We start from the raw sequence: 20090 nt of genomic DNA, 5'->3' as shown, positions 1-20090 counted from the left end.
TCTTCATCTTCTTGGAACATCATCTTTAACTATCATGCAAAATAATTCCACTCCTTCAGACACGCACAGCCTATATCTTATGTAACCTGAAATTAACCTTTGAAAGGGAATATGTTTTCCACCTGCTGCCATTCTTTGGAAAGAAAACAAACCAGTGGCATTAGTTGGACAAGCAACAGCAAGGGACACCAAGTCAGCAGGGAAAGCAATGCAAAATTAGATCATCACTGGTTCTTGAAGGGCAGGTTGCCACTATCACTCAAATAAACCAGTGAGTGCGGGCAACAACATCATGAATCCATAATTTTACTTGCCTAATACAGACAGTAATTTGCCTATCAATATCAATGCTTGTTCCAAGCAGTGTAAACTGAATTGAAGATCCCTTCAGTGAAAGATAGATAGAAGCCTTTCATTCGATCTTGTCATGGAGAGTCACCACCAAGTCATGGGCATCATCTAGAAGCTTCCAAACATCCAGCTGTCCGGACATGCTATTACACTCCCTCATTATCTCATCCATGCTGCTGTACTTCTCTATGATCAGCTTCCTCCTTTGCAGCACGCACGCAGCTATTGCATAAAGCAGTAGGTCTTCGGTAGGAGGGGCTCTAAGTCTTATTCTCCCCCAAGCAGACTTGGCAACGCCCGCCCTAATTGCTGCCTGATCTGCCCACATCACTTCCCATAGGCAAAGAGTCTGCTCAAAGTTTAACTCTCTCCTGAACAGAACTACCACCATCCTGTACACAAAAAAGCAATCCTCTGCTTGGAGCTTCTCCAGGTGCTTGTACAGATGAGAATCCTTCCCCTTAATGATTTTAGACACCGTGTTCAGTTGCCGCCGGATTCCAACCTCGTCAAGCCGAAAGTTATGCCGGGCTTTCCTCATGAAACCCATGAAGCACCAGAAGGCCTCATGGTCCTCCTCAATCACAGAGATAATTGGAGACAGTAGATCACTCATCCCTTGGCAGTAACCAATCTCAGAATCATATAATGCATAGGCTTCAAGGATGGCAACCAGGCGAGCTGCATGAAAGATTCTGCATGGTTCTAGGTGATCATAATCCTTCAACCCAACACTCTCAGCCAAGCGATGTGCCTTCATCTCGGATACTGCAGCTTGAGATGGTGAGTAAACAATCCATTCACCATTTGCCCTCACAGCATCAAGGCGGATGATCCGCTGCCACGTCACAAAATCTTCGGCCGTGCAGGATTTGCAGCTGCTTTCTGATTTGGAAGGAGTGGATTTCTCGTCAACATGCTCATCAACGTAATTTTCTTCAGTTACTTCTGGGTCAAGTAAAGGTTTTATATTATCAGCTTCGTCAGAGGAGTCAGAGTCAGATGACACACAGTCACCATCAGAGGTATTTTCACAAGTGATTCCACTCTCATCCCTATCTCCTTCCAATAATGTTTCAGTGCTCTGAGAAGCTGGATTGCATAAAGGGTGATCAGAATCGTCACCTCCCTCAGCAGAAAGGGAACCCCTGGCACTAACATCTTCTAAGCCAGGAGAATCTAGAACTTGACTAAAATCACCGCTGCCCTCCTTGCAGTTGTTTACAGAAGTTTCCTTCAACTTGAAACTCTTCTCACTCCTTTTTAGAATTTGCCTGCACCGTCTCCTCAGGTTCTCATATTCTTTCCTGTGAGAGATAAATAAAAGTAAAGACTTCAAAATTTGGACTAGGGGAAAAATAGGAAATTGAGATAATATATTATTATTATACAGAGAGAGATGTTTTTCATGTTCGGGAAATGTCCTGGGGTAGTTTGTGATACAACAAAGCATCCCACCTTCTATAAGTACAGAATAAAGTACCAATCACTAAATTATCAGAATAAGAATAGACGATATGAACTAGGTGAAATACCTCTTCTGAGTTCTAATAGAATCTCTCTCTTCCTTTGTACTGTTAATGTCATAGCTGTGGAAGGAAAACACTAGGTCAAAAGTCAAGACACGGGAAAGTCATCAAGCATTATGCCCAAGCAGCACACTGTATAAGAAGTTGCTAATGGCAAATACAAGGCACAGAAGACGTAAAATGGCAGAAGAACAATTTTCCATAGAAAATAGAAAAGAAGAAGAACAAGTAGACTATGTATGTATCTTCCTTTGGTAACTGCAGCAAGGTCATGGCAACAAGGCCTAACATATGGATAAATAAGTTGGTGTGAGCATGATCATTTTTAAGCTTCTATCATAAAGAACAGAACTCATCCAGTTTTATAGAAAACAAGGAATTCCACCAACCCCAAGACAAACTGAGACAATTCTAAAAACTACTAATAGAAAAATAATTAGACCTGCAAGATGCAAGCTTTCTGCCATGCCAGTGGTGGTCCCACCAATGTGTAGTGCTGGAGACGGTGTAGTAGATGTAGGCCTAACTTTTTACATTATTTGCAAAAAGAGTGCCTAATTTAGACACCAAGTGCATTCTCATGTGTTACGACAAACGCAGAGAACCCAAGCAACAATTACGAAACATGACAAAAAAATAAACACACCACACACAAAGATTTATACGTGGAGATCCGGTGAAAGTCTTCACTAAGTGTAACATCGGATATTACAAGTTTCAGCCCCTCACTCCCCCTATGATTTTCAGTCTCTCTTGATTATCACACTCCAAACCCTAATGCTCTATTCGGTATGAAAAAAAAAAATTGGATGGAAGGAAGAGAAGAAGGGATGGATAAGACATCCCTAGGAAAGAGATAGTGTATTTCCTTCTTTTTATTCGGTTGGATAGAAGAGAAGAGAATAAGCTCATAATTTACTATGTTCATTAAGAGAGAAGGAAAGAGAAAGTTTTAATTATTTTTACCATTATATCCAATATTATTTATAATATTGTAATTTATAGAGGATAGTACTGTAATTTAAAACTTGTATAATTTTAGGATATTATTTAATTTAAAACTTCTATAATAGTCCAATTGTCTTCCCTCCTTTCTTCCGCCCATTTTTGGGCGGATGAAAATTTGTAGCATCCTTCCTATTCTCCTTTTTTTCCCTTGTATCATCTCTACCTAACAATGAAAGTTCATTCCTTCCTTCCTTCCTATATTCTCTCAATACCTCTTCCTTCCTTCCTTCCTTCCTACCGAACATAGCATAAGTGCCTTTATATATCGGGCTACAAGAGAGTACTAATTAGGATCCACGACCCACAAGCAAAAAAATGGGTCAAAATTTTCAAACGGGTCGCAACACGACTCGACACCAAATTCAAGCCACAACATCACATCATGATTATTGCTTGGTAAGTTTGACTTTACCATTACACCCAATAATAATGAAAAATTTATCAATGCAGATCCAAAGAGTTGATGATGGCAAATATATATATATATATATAAACAGAATGGCAGAGAATAAATATGAAAGAAACTTATTTCATAGAGTAAAAGTAATGCTGCTCCAGACAAGCTGCAATGATGGAACAGAAGATGCTACCCAAAACCAAAATATGGAATTTGAAAAAGGAATCAAAGCCAACGATATAATGTTTTTCTAAAATAAATTTTGAAAAGTATATAATGTTACTACTAAAGGGAAGTAAGTTAATTGCTTCTTCAGTTGCCAAGACGAAAGGTAATAAGGTTCAAATTAATCCCATCGCATACCAACAGGAAAACTACCTTATGTATCAAATTACCTATCCAAAGATTTTGATGAAGCACCACTTATGTAAAGCACCCGATTTATATAACAGTAATATTTCCCTTAACTCAAGAAGCAATCCTTAATGTTTTAAGATCAATTTAAATTCCTAGATAAATTATTTCAAAAGCATTTTGAAACTTCCCCTTGTTGAATCAAGGTTTAATTTCACAACCGTTGCATGTAGTGTGCCACTGCCTCTTATGTATATCTATCTATCTATACTACTATTAAATGTACATAGAATTTTCAGTGTTATCAAAGTCCCACGGAGCTAGAGGTCCTTTGAAGCCTCTACGCGCAAGGCTACTCGCATGCCTGAGTGAAGTGAGGTGGACAATTGAAAATTTGGGGGGAACTATTGGCCAAAAACACAAAACCCCCCCTGAACTATTTAATGTGTGCAATTTAAGTACAAAGCCAATAGTCGTAGTCGCCGTCACCGGAAATGTTAGATTACCAAAGTGCCCTTGAGTAAAACGACGTCGTTTCACTATTTTAATAATTGTTGTTGCTAATGTGTCAATTGCAATCAGAACAGCCAATAGCACTGTGACACAACATCAACTTATCACAATAACCAACCAACTTTACTTGCCAAACACCACTTTATACTAAACCAAATACCACCTGTAAAGAAGCTAACCAAATACCACCTGTAAAGAAGCTAACCAAACACCACCTATATAGAGCGCTATTCTCCCTTACACTCGTTGTCTGGCAGTAGCGATATCACCGATCAATTGCAACCTCCGACTTCGCCGACCAACCCACGACCATCACCGGCGACAACCATAGACAACTCCTGATATTTTGATTGGGACCTGATTTGGTAAATAAAACAAAATTAATCGCGAAATCAACCTCAATTAAATCATAGATGGAGACGGAGTGAAGCTCTGAATTTTGTTCTTGTCGTTGTTGTTCTCTCCAGCCATGGCTACTGTTGCTGTATGAATCTTTGGAATCCAAAGCCGCCATGATTGAGTTGTCCACTGGTGTTGGGTTTGAATATTTGGGCAAAAAAGCTCTTTTTTGGGAGAATTGAAGGTGATGATGGATTGGTGTGGCATGGGGAATATTTTTCTTTGTACGTGGGTGATGAGTTTGCAGATTTGTTGGTTTGGAACACTCCATCAGCCAAAGTCCATGATTTGATTGTGTTCAGTTACAAATTTTTTTCCCCTAAAATTCAATTTTTTTTCTTCGTGATTAATGATTCAACCATTCTCAATCTTCTAAGAAATAGAAAAAGAAGGATTGAAAGAAGTTATATTGTGTTTTGTATATATTCATGTCTTCCAGCAAGATGCTTTGTTGGTGAGCAAAAAAATTGAGGATTTTTTACTTCTTTATTTTTATTTTTTACTTTTTTTATGTCTATATATAAACATATATATTCATCATCTGTTTGCTTCAACTTCTCCTTAGATTTAGGGTTTTATTAATTTCATACTACAACGGCAATAAGGGAAATTACAGCAAGGTCACGTGCCAATTTTTAAGCAAAACCTAACGGAACAGTGTCATCTGGTTTTTTTGCAAAAATTGGGATAGTTTAGGGGGGTTTCTGTAAAAATTGAAGTTGGTTTCTTGGGAGAGAGAGTAAAGTTCAAGGGGTTTTTTTGCACTTTACCCAAATTTAAATTACTATTAAAACATATTCATATTCCATATTAAAGGGGCAAATGGTCACACAATAGGCGCAAGTGTTGCGCTTGGAGCCTAAGGGCACCTTTAACAACACTGAGAATTTCTATACACTTTTTTATTTTTTATATGATAATTGTTTTTATTTAATCCAAAAGATATATACACACACATATATTTATACTACTATTAATATTTTCGTTTATCCAAAAGGTATTGGCTACACTAGTTGGTTCCTCGGAGTTTTCTGTATAACGGTTGGCCACATCCTTTTTAAATCATATGACCATTACTAATAGTTTCCTAACTAAACTAATAAACAATCTCCAAATCCATTGTTGATAAAATAAGATGATATTCTTTATAACATATAATATAGAATCATATCCTTTAAATAGTTTCCTAACTAAACTAATGATTTTTTTTTGGGGGGGGGGGGGGGGGGGGGGGGGGGGGGAGATTGAAAGAGAGGATAAATGAGGGGTACGAATGCTCTCCATAGAGATTTCTCTCCAGCTTTCCCTTTAACTCAATCTGATGGCTAAAATAAAGACACGTCAATGGCAGTTCACTTACCTACATACATCATTTTAGACTAAAAGGACTACTACTAATGCTAACAGAAGACCTTTTCACTACTACTTTCATACCAAAATTTCAACTTCCAAAATAATAATAATAATCATAATCCCTGGCATTTTGCGCCGATCATTTATCCTAAATTTCCCTCGTATTTTCCATCTCCCCTCAATCAAAATTCTATCATGTTCTGTAAGAACCTTAGTTTCCTCTCTTGTTAGCCAACAATACCCAAGGTCATTCTCTATACTTCACGCTCACAGTCTTCCCGATTCAATCTCAACCTCCATTGACGTCTTGAAGCCACAAAGATTTCAGTTTGATTTGGGTTTTGAGATCAGATTAAAGATTTAGGAGTGTCAGATAAGGTTTTTGTATTTCAAGAACATCTCTTGTCCTCTATCAACACTCACTGAGGTACCTAAGTTGATGTTTTCTTGTGGGATTTTGTAGATGAGATTAAGCTTATATTAAGCCAAGGAACATAAAGATTTCAGTTGCTAATAAAATCAGTTGTGTCTTTGGTTTGAATAGGCTAAACCATGAAGATATTGTTGAAAGGCTCCGACTGAGGAAAGTACACCGAGTGAGTATCGAAAGGTACAAGAAGAACATCATGTTGGGCAGAGTGAAAGGTAGACCAAGGAGCGAGGGATTTTATGAAAGAGTTGATTTGGACGTCGGTGAAGCTGGTGGGCTACCAATTGGCAACGGACTCGTACACATCCCAGATCGGAATATTCACAAACTCTAGAGAGATTTCATTCCAATGTCTCTCACTCTACAAGATTCGGAGTACTCTGTTCGGATTTTCGAACACCTAGGCCTTTCCATTATCGCTAAGACATTAGCGAATTCTTCCGATTGATGGCGAGAGAGCAAAGCAGATACAGAGATCGATGGTGAGATCGAAGCATATCGTTGACTAAGAGAGAGGGATATGTATAGAAAAGGTCTTCCCGTTAACGTTAGGAGTCCGTTTGGTTCCAAAAGATAAGTGAACTGGCAGTGATGTGTCTTTATTTTAGCCATCAGATTGAGTTTCAGGGAAAGCTGGAGAGAGATATCTCTGGAGAGGATCCGCATCGTAAATGAGGGCAAAAAAAAACGGTGTTAAATAGCTTCTCAATGATTAACACAAATATTTGTGGCTGAGATAATCTTTTCAATTGAAAGAATTCAAAGAAATATAAAATAAAAGTGTTTGAATATTCTACAACCCAAGTGTAGGGTTAAGACTGATTTAAATCTGCAATTTTTTAAGAGAGTCTCATTTTGAGTTGTGCTTTAAGTTCTCTTAAAAGGGTAATGAAATATTGAATTGTTACAAACTAAATGACTCACTGAAGATGCAAGAAATTCATACTCTCTTTCTCTCTCTAGAATTCTTACATTTCAACCCAAAAAAAAATCTTTCCATTCCTTCTCCTATTTATAGATATTTACAAATATTGACGGATTGCTGGATCTGGGCCTGTTCCTCCATAAGTCCTGGTCACCTTTGATGGGCTTATTCGCGTTCGGCCCATATGGCAGTGTCTTTTTATGGGCCGACCCAGCTATACGGACCGGATGTCGTGTTTGCAAGTCATATCCGGCCCATGTCATCCTGGGCCTCCTCAACTGCCCCCATAATTGTCCCTTATTTAATAAGGGGGTAATTATTGATGGCGTCTCATCATGACGTTGACGGCTCGAGAAAACCACGTGGGGGAACGGACGGTCAGATCCAGAATCAATGTTCCGGGGCTCGATGAATTTCTCGCCTTCGTGACGCTTCGGCCCTCGGGTCCCCCTCGCCTTTATAAGGCTCTAGAATACCACTTCACGCCTTTTTACCGGCTCCATCATCAGTCAAATCTCTCTCTTTTTAGAACAGTGCTAAGCTTTTTTCTGGTGAAATCCTTCAAGAGTCATTCTTCCAGCGATCTTGCAGTGCTCTTTATTGCTCTCTACCTCAGAGGTTAGTTTTGTTCCTTTTTACTTTCGGCAGGCTTCTTTTTACCCCTTTTAGATCCTTCAAACACTTCCACCATGGTTGTAGATCTAGATGTTCTTCGTATGAGACTTAGACTCCCTGACGACATCGAAGTTAGGGTTTGCCCTAAGGATGTTAATATTATGACCGGTGCCGGCCTCCTGCCCGGCGAAGTTTTATTTACGAACCTTCAACTGAATGTCGTTAGGTTCCCTCTGCACCCCTTCTTTAGTTATGTCTTCAATAGATTGGGGATATCCCCCCTGCAGGTAAACCCCAATTTCTTTAGAATCATATCTGTTATGCTTCTGTTGATTCGTGACAGAAGTCTGGACCTTGACCTCATAGATCTTCTTCTGTGTTATAAGGTCAATAAGATCCGAACTAATGAGCCCTTCTACCACCTCTACCCGTTCGAGAAGATGTCCATATGTACGGACACAATAAAATCTGAAAAGGGTTGGAGGGATAACATCGTGGGCATTAGTGGGGCTTGGTCTTCGCCGGCTGCAGAGGGTTACCCAATCCCGAGCGCCTTTGGCGTCTGTTCTGTTTCCTCATATAAGAAATTCAAATCTCACAAACATGATTGCCCCTGCGAAACATGTGTTCCTCGCTTTTGTACTTTCTTATGCCGCTCCTTAGGAATACCTTGTGATGACTTGAGCTACAGTGTTTGCAGGGATAGGAGTAATTACTTGAAGAAATACGTTCTGAGCGATATTCCTTCCTGCTCAGACCTCCTCACTTCAGACAACCTCCTAGCGCTCTCATCACTCGGCTGCAACATGAGCAGGCTTCAGATTCCTTCTTTTGGCAGGAAGAAAAATACTCCCCCAGCCACTCCTGCTGCTGGGGCAACCTCCTCTCCTGCATTAGCCTCTTCCTCAGCCACCATCTCTGACACTATCCCGAGCACGGTGGCTACTGACTCTGTTGTCAGCACCCCTGCTGCCAACCCGAGCGCGTCTCCCCAAATTACCACAGCCCCTGCTGCCGCGGGGGGCGCTCAGGACAAAGAACGAGGCAAAAGGCCTCATCCTGACAGTGGAGTCGATCCTGAGGAGGAACCTCTCATAAGAAGGACCCGGGTCTCCGGGCCGGGTGCTCTCTTGCATCGCCCGGTCAGGGCTCCTGTCCCCTCCGGGCCTATTGCAGCTGGTGCCTCTGCTTCTGCTTCAGGCTCCCCTTCTCTGCCCACTTTACCACCGTGGGCCCCTCGGTACACCCGAACGGATGGGACGTTCATGAAACCGAACGAGACCATGCTGAAGGATGGCCAGACCGCCATGGCGTACTATAGGAGCATGTGGACTCCGAAAGACGTTGAGGCGGCGAAGGGCCTATCCCAGAAGGATGTGTTCAGCCGCTTTCCCCAATCTGCCATGGAGGTGACTTTTATTTTCCAACTTATGAATTCTCTCATATTATTTGGTCTTGCCTTCGCCCGACCCGACTATTGGCTTAACCGTTATTAATGTACATCTATGCAGACTTTGTTCGGAATGATGGCTATGCAGAAGCAGGTAGAGATGGGGAACGCCAGGGCTCGTAAGTTTTCTGATAGCCTGGAGGTGGCCAATAAAGAAAACGACCTTCTCGCCAGCAAGAATACCGAGGTACTAGCTCGGCTTGAAAAAACTGAACAAGAAAGAGATGTCCTGAAGAAGGAGAACGACTCTCTTCAGGATGAGAATGATGCCCTCCAGCTGGAAAAGAGCGTCTGGCAGACTGAGCGTGACTCAATTAGAGACGAAAAGGCAGAGCTCCAGCGCCTTCTGGCTGATGAACAGTCTGCTCGGATGGCTTTTGAGAAGAGAGCTCTGGACGAGCGTACCGCTCTGATTGATACAATCAGCAGAGTGAACGGTGGGATGCTGGCTCTTCATGCTCGGTTCTCAAGGGTAGGCGCTCTTAGATATGCTCAAGGATTCCGAGAAGGTTTCTCCGACCGAGTTCCGGATGAGGGACAGACCAGCTCCACTCCAGATGAGGTCGACAAGGATCTAGGTATCGACCCTCTGGGGGTCTATGTTGACCCATAACCCACCAAAGCGGAGCGCATATTTGATGAGTGCCAGGACATTGCTTCCTCAAGGGTCATTACAGCTCCTCCTACCGCTCTGCCTCTAACCGCTCCTCAATCGTCAACTGTGGTACTTCCCATAGCCACTGTTGACGTTGAACCCCAGCAGAATGATTCTGTCATTCATCTTGATTCCCCACCTCGTGAGGGTGAGACGGCTGATGGGACCGAGGAGGCGGGTCAGCACAACCAGGATGCTGTCGGTACTGAGGCAGCTAGCTAGGACTCCTCCGGACTCTTCGATTCCATACTTTTTTGTAACAATGTGACTTGAATATCTCATTTTTTGTAAACTCAATGCTTATTATGAATGAAATGACAGAACTCTTTTTCCCTTTTCCCTTTGTGTTGTACTCTGTTCAACCTATTTTCAATACATATATACCTTTTCTCTCTTTTCTTTTATATTAACTCTGTCGTGTGCTTGTTTATGGCAAGTGCTTGGCGTTCGGCTTGCGGTGCCAGCTGTCACTCTTCTTGCTCAAGTGCCTGGCGCTCGGCTAGAATGCCACTTGCCACTTGGCTTTTCATTTTATATCAAGTGTCTGGCGTTCGGCTTATGGTGCCAGCTGCCACTTATCTTGCTTAAGTGCCTGGCGCTCGGCTAGAATGCCACTTGCCACTTGTCTTTAAATTTTTAGCAAGTGTCTGGCATTCGGCTTGTGGTGCCAGCTGCCACTTATCTTGCTTAAGTGCCTGGCGCTCGGCTAGAATGCCACTTGCCACTTGGCTTTAAATTTTTAGCAAGTGTCTGGCGTTTGGCTTGTGGTGCCAGCTGCCACTTATCTTGCTTAAGTGCCTGGCGCTCGGCTAGAATGCCACTTGCCACTTGGCTTTAAATTTTTAGCAAGTGTCTGGCGTTCGGCTTGTGGTGCCAGCTGCCACTTATCTCGCTTAAGTGCCTGGCGCTCGGCTAGAATGCCACTTGCCACTTGGCTTTAAATTTTTAGCAAGTGTCTGGCGTTTGGCTTGTGGTGCCAGCTGCCACTTATCTTACTTAAGTGCCTGGCGCTCGACTAGAATGCCACTTGCCACTTGGCTTTAAATTTTTAGCAAGTGTCTGGCGTTCGACTTGTGGTGCCAGCTGCCACTTATCTCGCTTAAGTGCCTGGCGCTCGGCTAGAATGCCACTTGCCACTTGGCTTTTATTATATATATATATATATATATATATATATATATATATATATATATTTAGCAACCCATTGAAGAAGAAAGTTATTTTTGTAAACTTCAGTAATTTGCAAGAAATTCATACGTACTTGATTGACAACAAACAACATCCAATTAAAGCCGAAACTTAGCTTTTATTGGTAGTACCTCTTCAGAGACGTGGCGTTCCAGGGCTTGCTGACCAACCTTCCCGCCATGGTTTCCAATGTATATGCTCCCTTGCCTATGACTTCTGCGATTCTGTATGGGCCTTCCTAGGGTGGCATCATTTTTTTGACTATCCCCACCTTTCTTTTCAGAACCAGATCGCCAGGGGCAAAATCCCTGTGTTACACTCTTTTGTTGTGACTATTCGCCAATACTTGCTGATACGATGCTAACCTTATGGCTGCAGCGTCCCTCCTTTCGTCTATCATATCGAGGTTCAATCTTAACATCTTGTCGTTCTGATCTCGACTCCATGCTAAGCTTCTGATAGTGGGGACCAAGTGCTCAACCGGTATAACTGCCTCGGTACCATATGCCATTGCAAACGGGCTCTCCCCAGTCGGCCGCCTTGGGGTGGTTCTGTAAGCCCATAGAACGTTCGGGAGCTCATCCAACCACTTCCCTTTATGGTCTTCCAGCTTCTTCTTAATGCAGGCGAAAATGGTTCTGTTTGTGATTTCTGCTTGTCCGTTGGCCTGAGGATGACTTACTGCAGCCAACTTCTGGTTGATTCCATACTCCTCCAGCAGCTCTCTTACTTGCCTGCTGTCGAGGTTTGTGCTATTGTCCATGACTATTGATCTTGGAACGCCGAAACGGCAGATAATATTGTTCCAAATAAATCGTCTCACATGAGTCTGAGTCACGCTAGGATATGGTTCTGCTTCCACCCACTTAGTGAAGTAATCCGTGGCCAGTAACACATACTTGTTCTGAGCTCTTGCAGTTGGCAGAGGACCGACCACATCCATCCCCCATTGCGCGAAAGGCCATGGCGAGGCCATTACGTGCAATTCCTCAGGTGGTTGGTGGATCAGTGGTCCATATCGTTGGCATTTATCGCACCTTCGAGAGAACTCCTCCGCATCTCTTGACATGTTTGGCCAGAAATACCCTTGTGTCATTGCTTTATGCGCTAACGATCTTCCCCCAGAATGATTGCCACACACACCCTCATGAATAGCTCGCAATACCTGCTGCGACTCCGCGGGGGTGACACACTTCAAGTATGGGCCAGAGTAGGACCTTCTGTACAGCTGGTTACGCACGATGGCGTACTTTGCAGCATTCTTTTTTAGTCTCCTAGCTTCATCCCTTTGCATAGGCAAAACGCCATCTCGAATATAAGTAATGATGGGGTCAATCCAACTCGGTTCATACGGTATGACGTTGACTTGCCAAGGATCAGAGTCCAAGGGTTCTTCGAAAATAGATGGCTGGGTCAATATTCCTACTGGAATCACCCTCGCCAATGTTTCACCGGAACTCGAAGCACTACATGCTAACCGGTCCGCATCTGCATTCTGTTCCCTCGGTAACTGTATGAATTCAATCTTTGCAAAGTCCTTGGCTTTATGCAGAACGGCAGAACGATATGCCCCCATCGTGTCATCCTTGGTCGCGTACTCACCATTTACCTGCCGAACAATTAACTGCGAGTCACTATACACAGTCAAACTTTTGACCTGTAGCTCTCTGGCCAACTTTAACCCATTTAGCAACGCCTCGTATTCCGCTTCATTATTGGTGGCTCGGAACTCAAGTCTGAGTGCTTGACTTAAAGAAGTACCCTCTGGGGTTTGCAGTTTGACCCCAATTCCAGCCCCCATCTGGTTAGAGGAGCCATCCACAAAAAGTTTCCAAGAGCCGCATCTAAGGTCTTCTTCCGTATCCTCGGAATCACATTCTAGCAGGAAATCGGCTACCGCTTGCCCTTTGACAGCTGTTCTCGGCTCATACGTTATGTCAAATGAACTCAACTCTATGGCCCACTTTGTCATTTTGCCCGAGAGCTCTGGCTTGTGCATAAGCGTTCTGATTGGAAAAGTTGTTAGAACAGCTATAGGGTGGGATTCGAAATAATGCCTCAACTTTCTTTTTGCATTTACAAGTGCAAGTATCACCCGTTCGGCCTTTGAGTATCTTTGTTCTGCCTCTGTCATTGTTTTACTTACATAAAATACCGGGTATTGCACCCCTTCCTTGCAACGAATCAGAACGGCACTTGTCGCGACACCAGATACTCCAAGATATAGAAATAACTTTTCTTCTGGATCCGGGGCTGACAGGACTGGTGGATTCTGCATATATTCCTTCAAATGAGTCAATGCTTGTCGTTACTCATCCCCCCAGACCTGCCTTCCATGGCTCCGAATCGTGTCAAAGAACGGCTTGCAGTGATCTGACAATTTTGAAATGAATCGACTTAATGCAGCTATTCGTCCTGTGAGGGCTTGCACCTCTCTGATCGTCTTTGGCTCGGCATTCTTAATCAAAGCCTCTGCTTGAGCGGGGCTAACTTCGATGCCTCTGCGGTTGACCACGTGTCCCAAAAACTGACCGGAACTCACACCGAACGAGCACTTGGTTGGATTGAGCCTCATCCCATATCGCTTCAGTACATCAAATACATCTTGCAGATGCTTCAGATGATCATCTTTCTTCCTACTCTTTACCACCATATCATCAATATAGGCTTCCACAATCTTTCCCATTTGATTCTTGAAAATTTTGCTAACAAGTCTTTGATAAGTTGCTCCCGCATTCTTTAGTCCGAAAGGCATAACTTTGTAGCAGTATGTTCCTCGCTCGGTTACAAAAGAAGTTTTTTCTTCATCTGCGGGGTCCATAGGGATCTGATTATAACCTGAATAAGCGTCCAGAAAGGTTAAACGCTCATACCCGGTGGTGGCATCCACCATTTGATCAATCTTAGGCAGCGGGAAGCTGTCCTTCGGACAGGCTTTGTTCAAATTGGTGAAATCAATGCATACTCGCCATCTCCCATTCTTCTTCTGCACGACAACGACGTTGGACAACCAATCAGGGTAGTGCACTTCTCTGATAAATCCCGCATCAAGCAGCCTATCGACTTCTTCCGCTATGATTTGATTGCGTTCTGGAGCAAATCTTCGCTGCTTCTGTTTCACTGGTTTGAAATTGGGATTGACATTCAGGGAATGACAGGATACGGAGGGATTAATTCCAGGCATGTCTAGGTGACTCCATGCAAATACGTCGGCATTGCGGGACAAGAAGTCCACTAGCTCTTGCTGCTCTTCTCTGGTCAGTCTTATACCTATTCTGGTAGTTCGTTCTGGCCTGGACTGATCGATCTGCACATCCAGAAGGGGCTCTTCGGTCAAGTCAACTGACTCCTCCACCTTGTTCTGCTCGGGCGGAGGTTCCTGTAATTGCTATCTGGGGCTTGCCGATCGGACGGACGCCTTCCCTTTCCCAGCAGACTTTAGTGTGACGGAATAGCACTCTTTGGCTGCAACCTGATCCCCCCGAATGTCTATCACTTTATCTCCATCGAGTCCGAGGCACCTCATGACCTGATGCAGAGTTGAGGGTACACCTTGGACTCTGTGAATCCATCCTCTTCCCATCAGGAGATTATACGAGGGGTGAATTTCTACAACCACAAAAGTTTCCATAAGAGCTCGTTCTGCAGCTTGAACTTCTACTTCCACCATCCCGACGGGCTCCACCCTCTTGCCATCGAACCCTAACAGGGGATTTCCAGTGGGCTTGAGCCTCTCTGGTTTAATATCGAGCCGATCAAATGTGTCCCTCGGCATGGCATTCGCGCTGCTCCCGGGATCGATCAGAACTCTGCGCACCAAGCAGTCCGCCACTGTTAAACTGACTACCAACGGGTCTTCATGGGGGACTTGAACACGCTGCAGGTCTGTCCTGTCGAACTTTATCTGCATCGACGTGATCTGCTGGTGTAGAGTATTCACACTGCTGACCCTTTTCTTCATCTGCGCCTGCCGTAGGCGCGCTCGGAGTAGCTCATCTGACTCTTCACTAGACTCGGGTCGACCGTGGATAGCATTGATTATACGAACTGGTTGTGAATTGTGGGAGCTTTGTTTGTGACTCCTTTTTATTTGTTCCGCTGGTCGATTCTGCTCTATCGCCGAGCCTTGAACATAACTCGCGAACTCCCCTCTAGCTATCAACATCTCCACTTGCCTTCTCAAATTCCTGCACTCGTTAGTCTGATGACCGAAATCGGAATGGAAAGCACAATGTTTAGTCTGATCCCTCTGTTCGAGGGGTTGCCTAATTGGCAGTGGTGGATGAAACTTATCTTTGTTCTCCTGATATAGCCTCGCCAGAGTGACCTTCAGCGGAGTAATCAGCTCTTCCTCCCTGGACCTCTTTTCTGCCTTCCAGGAGGTCTGACGCTGCGGCTGAATTTGCTTCTGCCTGATCTTTGCCTTGGACTTCTCCTCGGTCGACACGAGCGATGCTGTCCGAGCATTGGCTGCCTCCTCTTCTTCTAGGCGCACAAAGCCGTCGGCTCTTTCATTAAGTTCATCCATAGTCGTCGGCGTGTTCACTACCAGACTGGTATGGAACGGAGTGCCACGTGTCATGGCCAACTTGAAGGCTTGAACCGCTGTAGAAGGGTGGCATTCGATCACGATACTCTTAGTGAGATTAAACCTGGTGAGAAAAGCCTGGAGACGTTCATCTTTGTGCTGTCTCATTGTGAATAGGCTTGAGATGTCCTTTGGCGGGCGCTTGTTCCCATAGTACTGACTTATGAACCGATCGCACAGATCTCGGAAGCTACCAATGGAGCTCTTAGGCAAGTTCTTGAACCAGTTGAGCGCCGGTCCAGCTAGGCTTGTAGGGAAACATTTGCACATTAAAGCATCGTTTTCCGTATTCAGGGCCATCTTCAACTGGATATGGTACACATGATCGATCGGATCGGTTGTTCCGTCAAACAGAATAAACACTGGCATAGCAAACTTCCTTGGATGAGGGGCATTCAGGATCTCGTCAGTGAATGGTGAATCAACCGTTCGAGCTGCGGATCGGAGCGCTTCATTCTCTCTTTGGCGGCCAGTGGTAGCTCTGTGGGCTACGGTTCTGCTCTCCGAACCGCGATGAGTGATTGTAGCCATGGAAGGCCGGTAGGACGGATCGAACGACCGTTCCTCCATGAGCTCTCTTTGCCAAGGCGACGCAACTCGGCGGCAATCAACCTCTGTCACCTCCTCTCGGTTGAACCTTTCCTGATGTGGATCTAAGGTCATGGCTTCATTCTGTCTGATCTGCTCATGTCGCGGATCAACGTGAGTCGATCCTTCGTGATCCTCAACTCGACGAACATTTGGCGGCAAATTGTCCATCATCCTTTCATCACGGTGATGAGCTGACTGATTGTTCTCGTCCTGCTCGCCCTGATGCGCGGTATTAGATTGAACACCTCCTTCACCGACCGGAAGTGGATGCGAAACCGCAGGTATTTGCTGATGTTGCATTCCAGCTTTCAATTCTGCATTCTCTTTTTTGAGAGCTTCGATCAAGTTCATCAACTCCTCAAGCTTCGTTTGCTGGATAGCCTCCATCGGATTGGAGCTTTCACCTATCATTATTCCTGAACGGAGTAAAGGCATTAATCTCAGATTCGTGAGTAGATCTGAGCTTCGTGAGTGCGAATTTTTCAGATCTGGTTTCGAATTCTTCGAATTATGCTTACGGTTGACGAGATCTGAATTGTCCGAATTCTAAATCTGTCAGATCCTGCCACAATCGAGCAACTCGTTGTTGCTTTGTTCCGAAGCCACTTCCGCCAAAGCAGCAGGAACTAAGATTCTTCCAGAGTAGGTCACAATCGCTCAGATCTGGATTCAACTCCCAAAGATTGAGTTTCGTTTTCACGAATTGGTCTGAATCCACACGATATTGATCAGTTGATCAATCAATCTTCAACGCTTCCCACAGACGGCGCCAATTGAAGATGCAAGAAATTCATACTCTCTTTCTCTCTCTAGAATTCTTACATTTCAACCCAAAAAAAATCTTTCCATTCCTTCTCCTATTTATAGATATTTACAAATATTGACGGATTGCTGGATCTGGGCCTGTTCCTCCATAAGTCCTGGTCACCTTTGATGGGCTTATTCGCGTTCGGCCCATATGGCAGTGTCTTTTTATGGGCCGACCCAGCTATACGGACCGGATGTCGTGTTTGCAAGTCATATCCGGCCCATGTCATCCTGGGCCTCCTCACTCACTATCAATATTTGATGTACAAAAACACAAAACTTCAATACATATGTAGTATATGATTCATTATGATAACGTATGATACTGATAAACCGAATTCATAAAAGGGAACTGAGCAAATAATTAAATAAATAACTTTATTTTTGTCCTTTTTAATTTTCTTCTTTACATTCATATAAAGGCCTTCCCTCACGTGCACCATGTGTGTTTTTTACTAGTAATTATAATACATGGATGGCTTGTATCCATTAACTTCAAGGGAAATACAAAAAATGTAAACCCCTCTGCAGAAATAGTTATCAGTTGAACGTCAAAAGCGCAAAGAATGCCCGCAAACAGCGTTACATAAAAACTTGAATAGATATTGCTAACACTTTCTTAATCTCTTGGATGATATTGGTTCTTAGATCCTTTTTTCGTTTTTGTATTAGGGACGCGTTCCCCTTTTGAACGCTTTTCTAATATACTTTTTACTTATAAAAAAAAAAATATTGCTAACACTGTAACCAACCTATTTACCCACACTTCACACCTTTTAGATTTCAAATAATATTCAATTTTAAAAAGAAAATTCATGTTATACTCTATTACTCTGATCATAAATACAACCCAATATCAACTTAGTGAAGAGAAGCACAAAATCAAAAAGGAAAAAAGAAAAAGATATCAAATCAAAAAGAAATATACACTACCAAATTATCAAAAGTTATTAGCAAAATGGAAGCAAGAAACTGGAAGCCCACACAAGCCTGCCACTAACCACTCAATCTAGAAACAATCTAGGAAAACATGCTATTTTACGACTTCTGACTAGAAAAACACATGGAATTATAAAAGAATAGCAAAACACATCTCATTTAAATCAATAATATCATAATATATATGTATATAATTAGATGTCAAGGCTTGTCAACACTTACAGTCCAAGAAGGAACGGCCAAACCTCTGCCCTAATACTTGGATCAACACCCTGCAACAAAGTTATAAGGGTTAGAACTCCAAAAAGGGTAACAATTACATGCATGGAAACACAGGCAAGTAGGCAACAGGAAACAAGGTTCATAGAAAAGCATATATGTATACATTGGCTGATTAAATTTAATAACATACCCCACTTCGAACTTTCTTCAAAAACTTGACGCCACCATCAGAGAGTCTTCCATCAGAATCAAAAAAACTTTTCCATTGTTTGGGCAGAAGGGCATGTTTCCTTCTCCTTCGAGACCAAGGCGATTTAAGGCTACCCCTGCAAGCAAATACATAGAATATTTAATTTTCCACAAAAAGATACCAGTAATGACCTGAGATGCATAAGCACAAGCAAGGAAAAGAAATTGTTATGCACTGTAGAAAAAGGAATATTGTTCAAAGCAATGGCAAATTCTCCTTTTTAGCAAACTTAGTGTATCCCCATATGCATGCATCACAAAAGTTGAAAGTGGTTGCCATGATAAATGACGGAAGTAGAAACAGGTCTAGGGTAAAGATTGTGAATGAAAAAGTGAAGACTTTGCTTATAATAGCTTCTTGACTGAATGTAACGCTGCACCATGCATTCAGAATCAATTGAATTTTTAAGGATAGGATGTTATGTTATTGAAAAAAAAAAAAAAAAAACAACTTTGTGAAACTATGAAGTTCCAATCATTTCAGCTAAGGTAGTCAAAATGTTCGTGAGAAACCAGATTGAGGTGCTAATTCTATCATGGAAGTATATATCAAGCCGCCTGCTGAGAATTCTAGGAAAAACATCATTTCGGACCACCCAATTACTAATGCTACTGGAATAGATTCTAAATTTGCTACCATTTGAGAACTTCCAAGCCTATTGACTACACAATGTATCCTTTTTGAACTCACAACTTCTATATAGAGAGAAAGACAGGGACGAATCCAACTGATAACTACTTGAACCAAATTGATAGACAGAAGCATCAGTTAACAGTTACAGATCGAGATCTGAAGGGCAAATAGAATAATAGCCAAAGACGATCGAAGAGAAGATGGAAAGGAACTCACCGATCAGAGGAAACTGGTGAGGATGAGGAAGCAACGACTAAGAGAACCGATCGCAAAAGTATCCACGACGAAGATGACGACGACGGTGAGGAAGAATTTGACGAGGACGATGACGGTGACGACGAAGTGTGACTCCGCCGGAGCGCCCTCATTAAGGGTTGTTTCTGTTGTGTCAGCATCTTTATAATCTATGTATATATCTAAAAATTGGTCGATTTGTTTCTAGGGTTTTGTTTGAATTTTGGTGTTGATGAGGAATTGGAGCGGAAATTACTGATCGATTGTGTTTGTTTACCTATGCGAATAGACGAGAGTGGCGGCCAAGGCGAGACCGGCCATGGCCGTCACGGCGACAGCTATTCCAACATTGGAAGGCGAGCCCGTAGCCCAGAAGCCTCCGCCACCACCAGCACCGCCGAAGAGAGCCCCGTTCCTTCCGCTGCCAGTGCTTCCCTCGACGAAAATGATCCCTCCTCCAGTCCGACCATCACCGCCGGAGAAGATGAACATGAATGAGAAAACCACCACCACCGTTAAAATTACGGTAACGCCCTCACTTGTCGTCACTCTCAATCTCCTCAACACCATTACCAACTGAAACCCCTCTTCAACTGCTTTACTCTCTCTCTCTCTCTCTCTCTCTTCAAAGGTTGTATTAAAATAATAATAATTAATAA

The 20090-nt window shown here is 43.1% G+C and overlaps 1 protein-coding gene across 3 annotated transcripts; it reads right to left on the bottom strand.

The window, feature by feature from the left end:
* Positions 1-73: 73 nt before the first annotated feature.
* On the bottom strand, positions 74-20072 carry LOC132282636 (rab GTPase-activating protein 22-like). 3 transcript variants are annotated; one of them, XM_059784379.1, is made up of 6 exons: positions 19723-20072; positions 19414-19577; positions 18505-18640; positions 18315-18364; positions 1887-1940; positions 74-1658 (listed from the first exon to the last, which is right to left on the bottom strand). In XM_059784379.1, the coding sequence occupies exons 1-6, from the start codon at positions 19999-20001 to the stop codon at positions 413-415; spliced, it is 1929 nt and encodes a 642-aa protein (XP_059640362.1). In that variant the 5' UTR covers positions 20002-20072; the 3' UTR covers positions 74-412. The 3 variants fall into 3 exon arrangements, with proteins under 3 accessions (XP_059640362.1, XP_059640360.1, XP_059640361.1); XM_059784377.1 differs by lacking the exon at positions 19414-19577 and having other exon boundaries at positions 19709-20071; XM_059784378.1 differs by having other exon boundaries at positions 19414-19848.
* Positions 20073-20090: the final 18 nt, after the last annotated feature.

This window comes from Cornus florida, unplaced genomic scaffold, assembly GCF_030987335.1.
Source record: "Cornus florida cultivar Cherokee Brave unplaced genomic scaffold, ASM3098733v1 CherokeeBrave_3.0.0_Hap2_Chr11, whole genome shotgun sequence".
Taxonomy (NCBI): domain Eukaryota; kingdom Viridiplantae; phylum Streptophyta; class Magnoliopsida; order Cornales; family Cornaceae; genus Cornus; species Cornus florida.
This window is presented reverse-complemented; position numbering and strand designations above follow the sequence as displayed.

Excerpts from the sequence above, each read along its gene's own strand:
- LOC132282636 (XM_059784379.1), bottom strand. The coding sequence starts at position 20,001 with ATGGTGTTGAGGAGATTGAGAGTGACGACAAGTGAGGGCGTTACCGTA. Across the intron at positions 18,641-19,413 it reads TCACCAGTTTCCTCTGATCG|GGGTAGCCTTAAATCGCCTT; the intron begins GTGAGTTCCTTT and ends ATTTGCTTGCAG. Across the intron at positions 1,941-18,314 it reads TGGCCGTTCCTTCTTGGACT|CTATGACATTAACAGTACAA; the intron begins GTAAGTGTTGAC and ends TTCCTTCCACAG.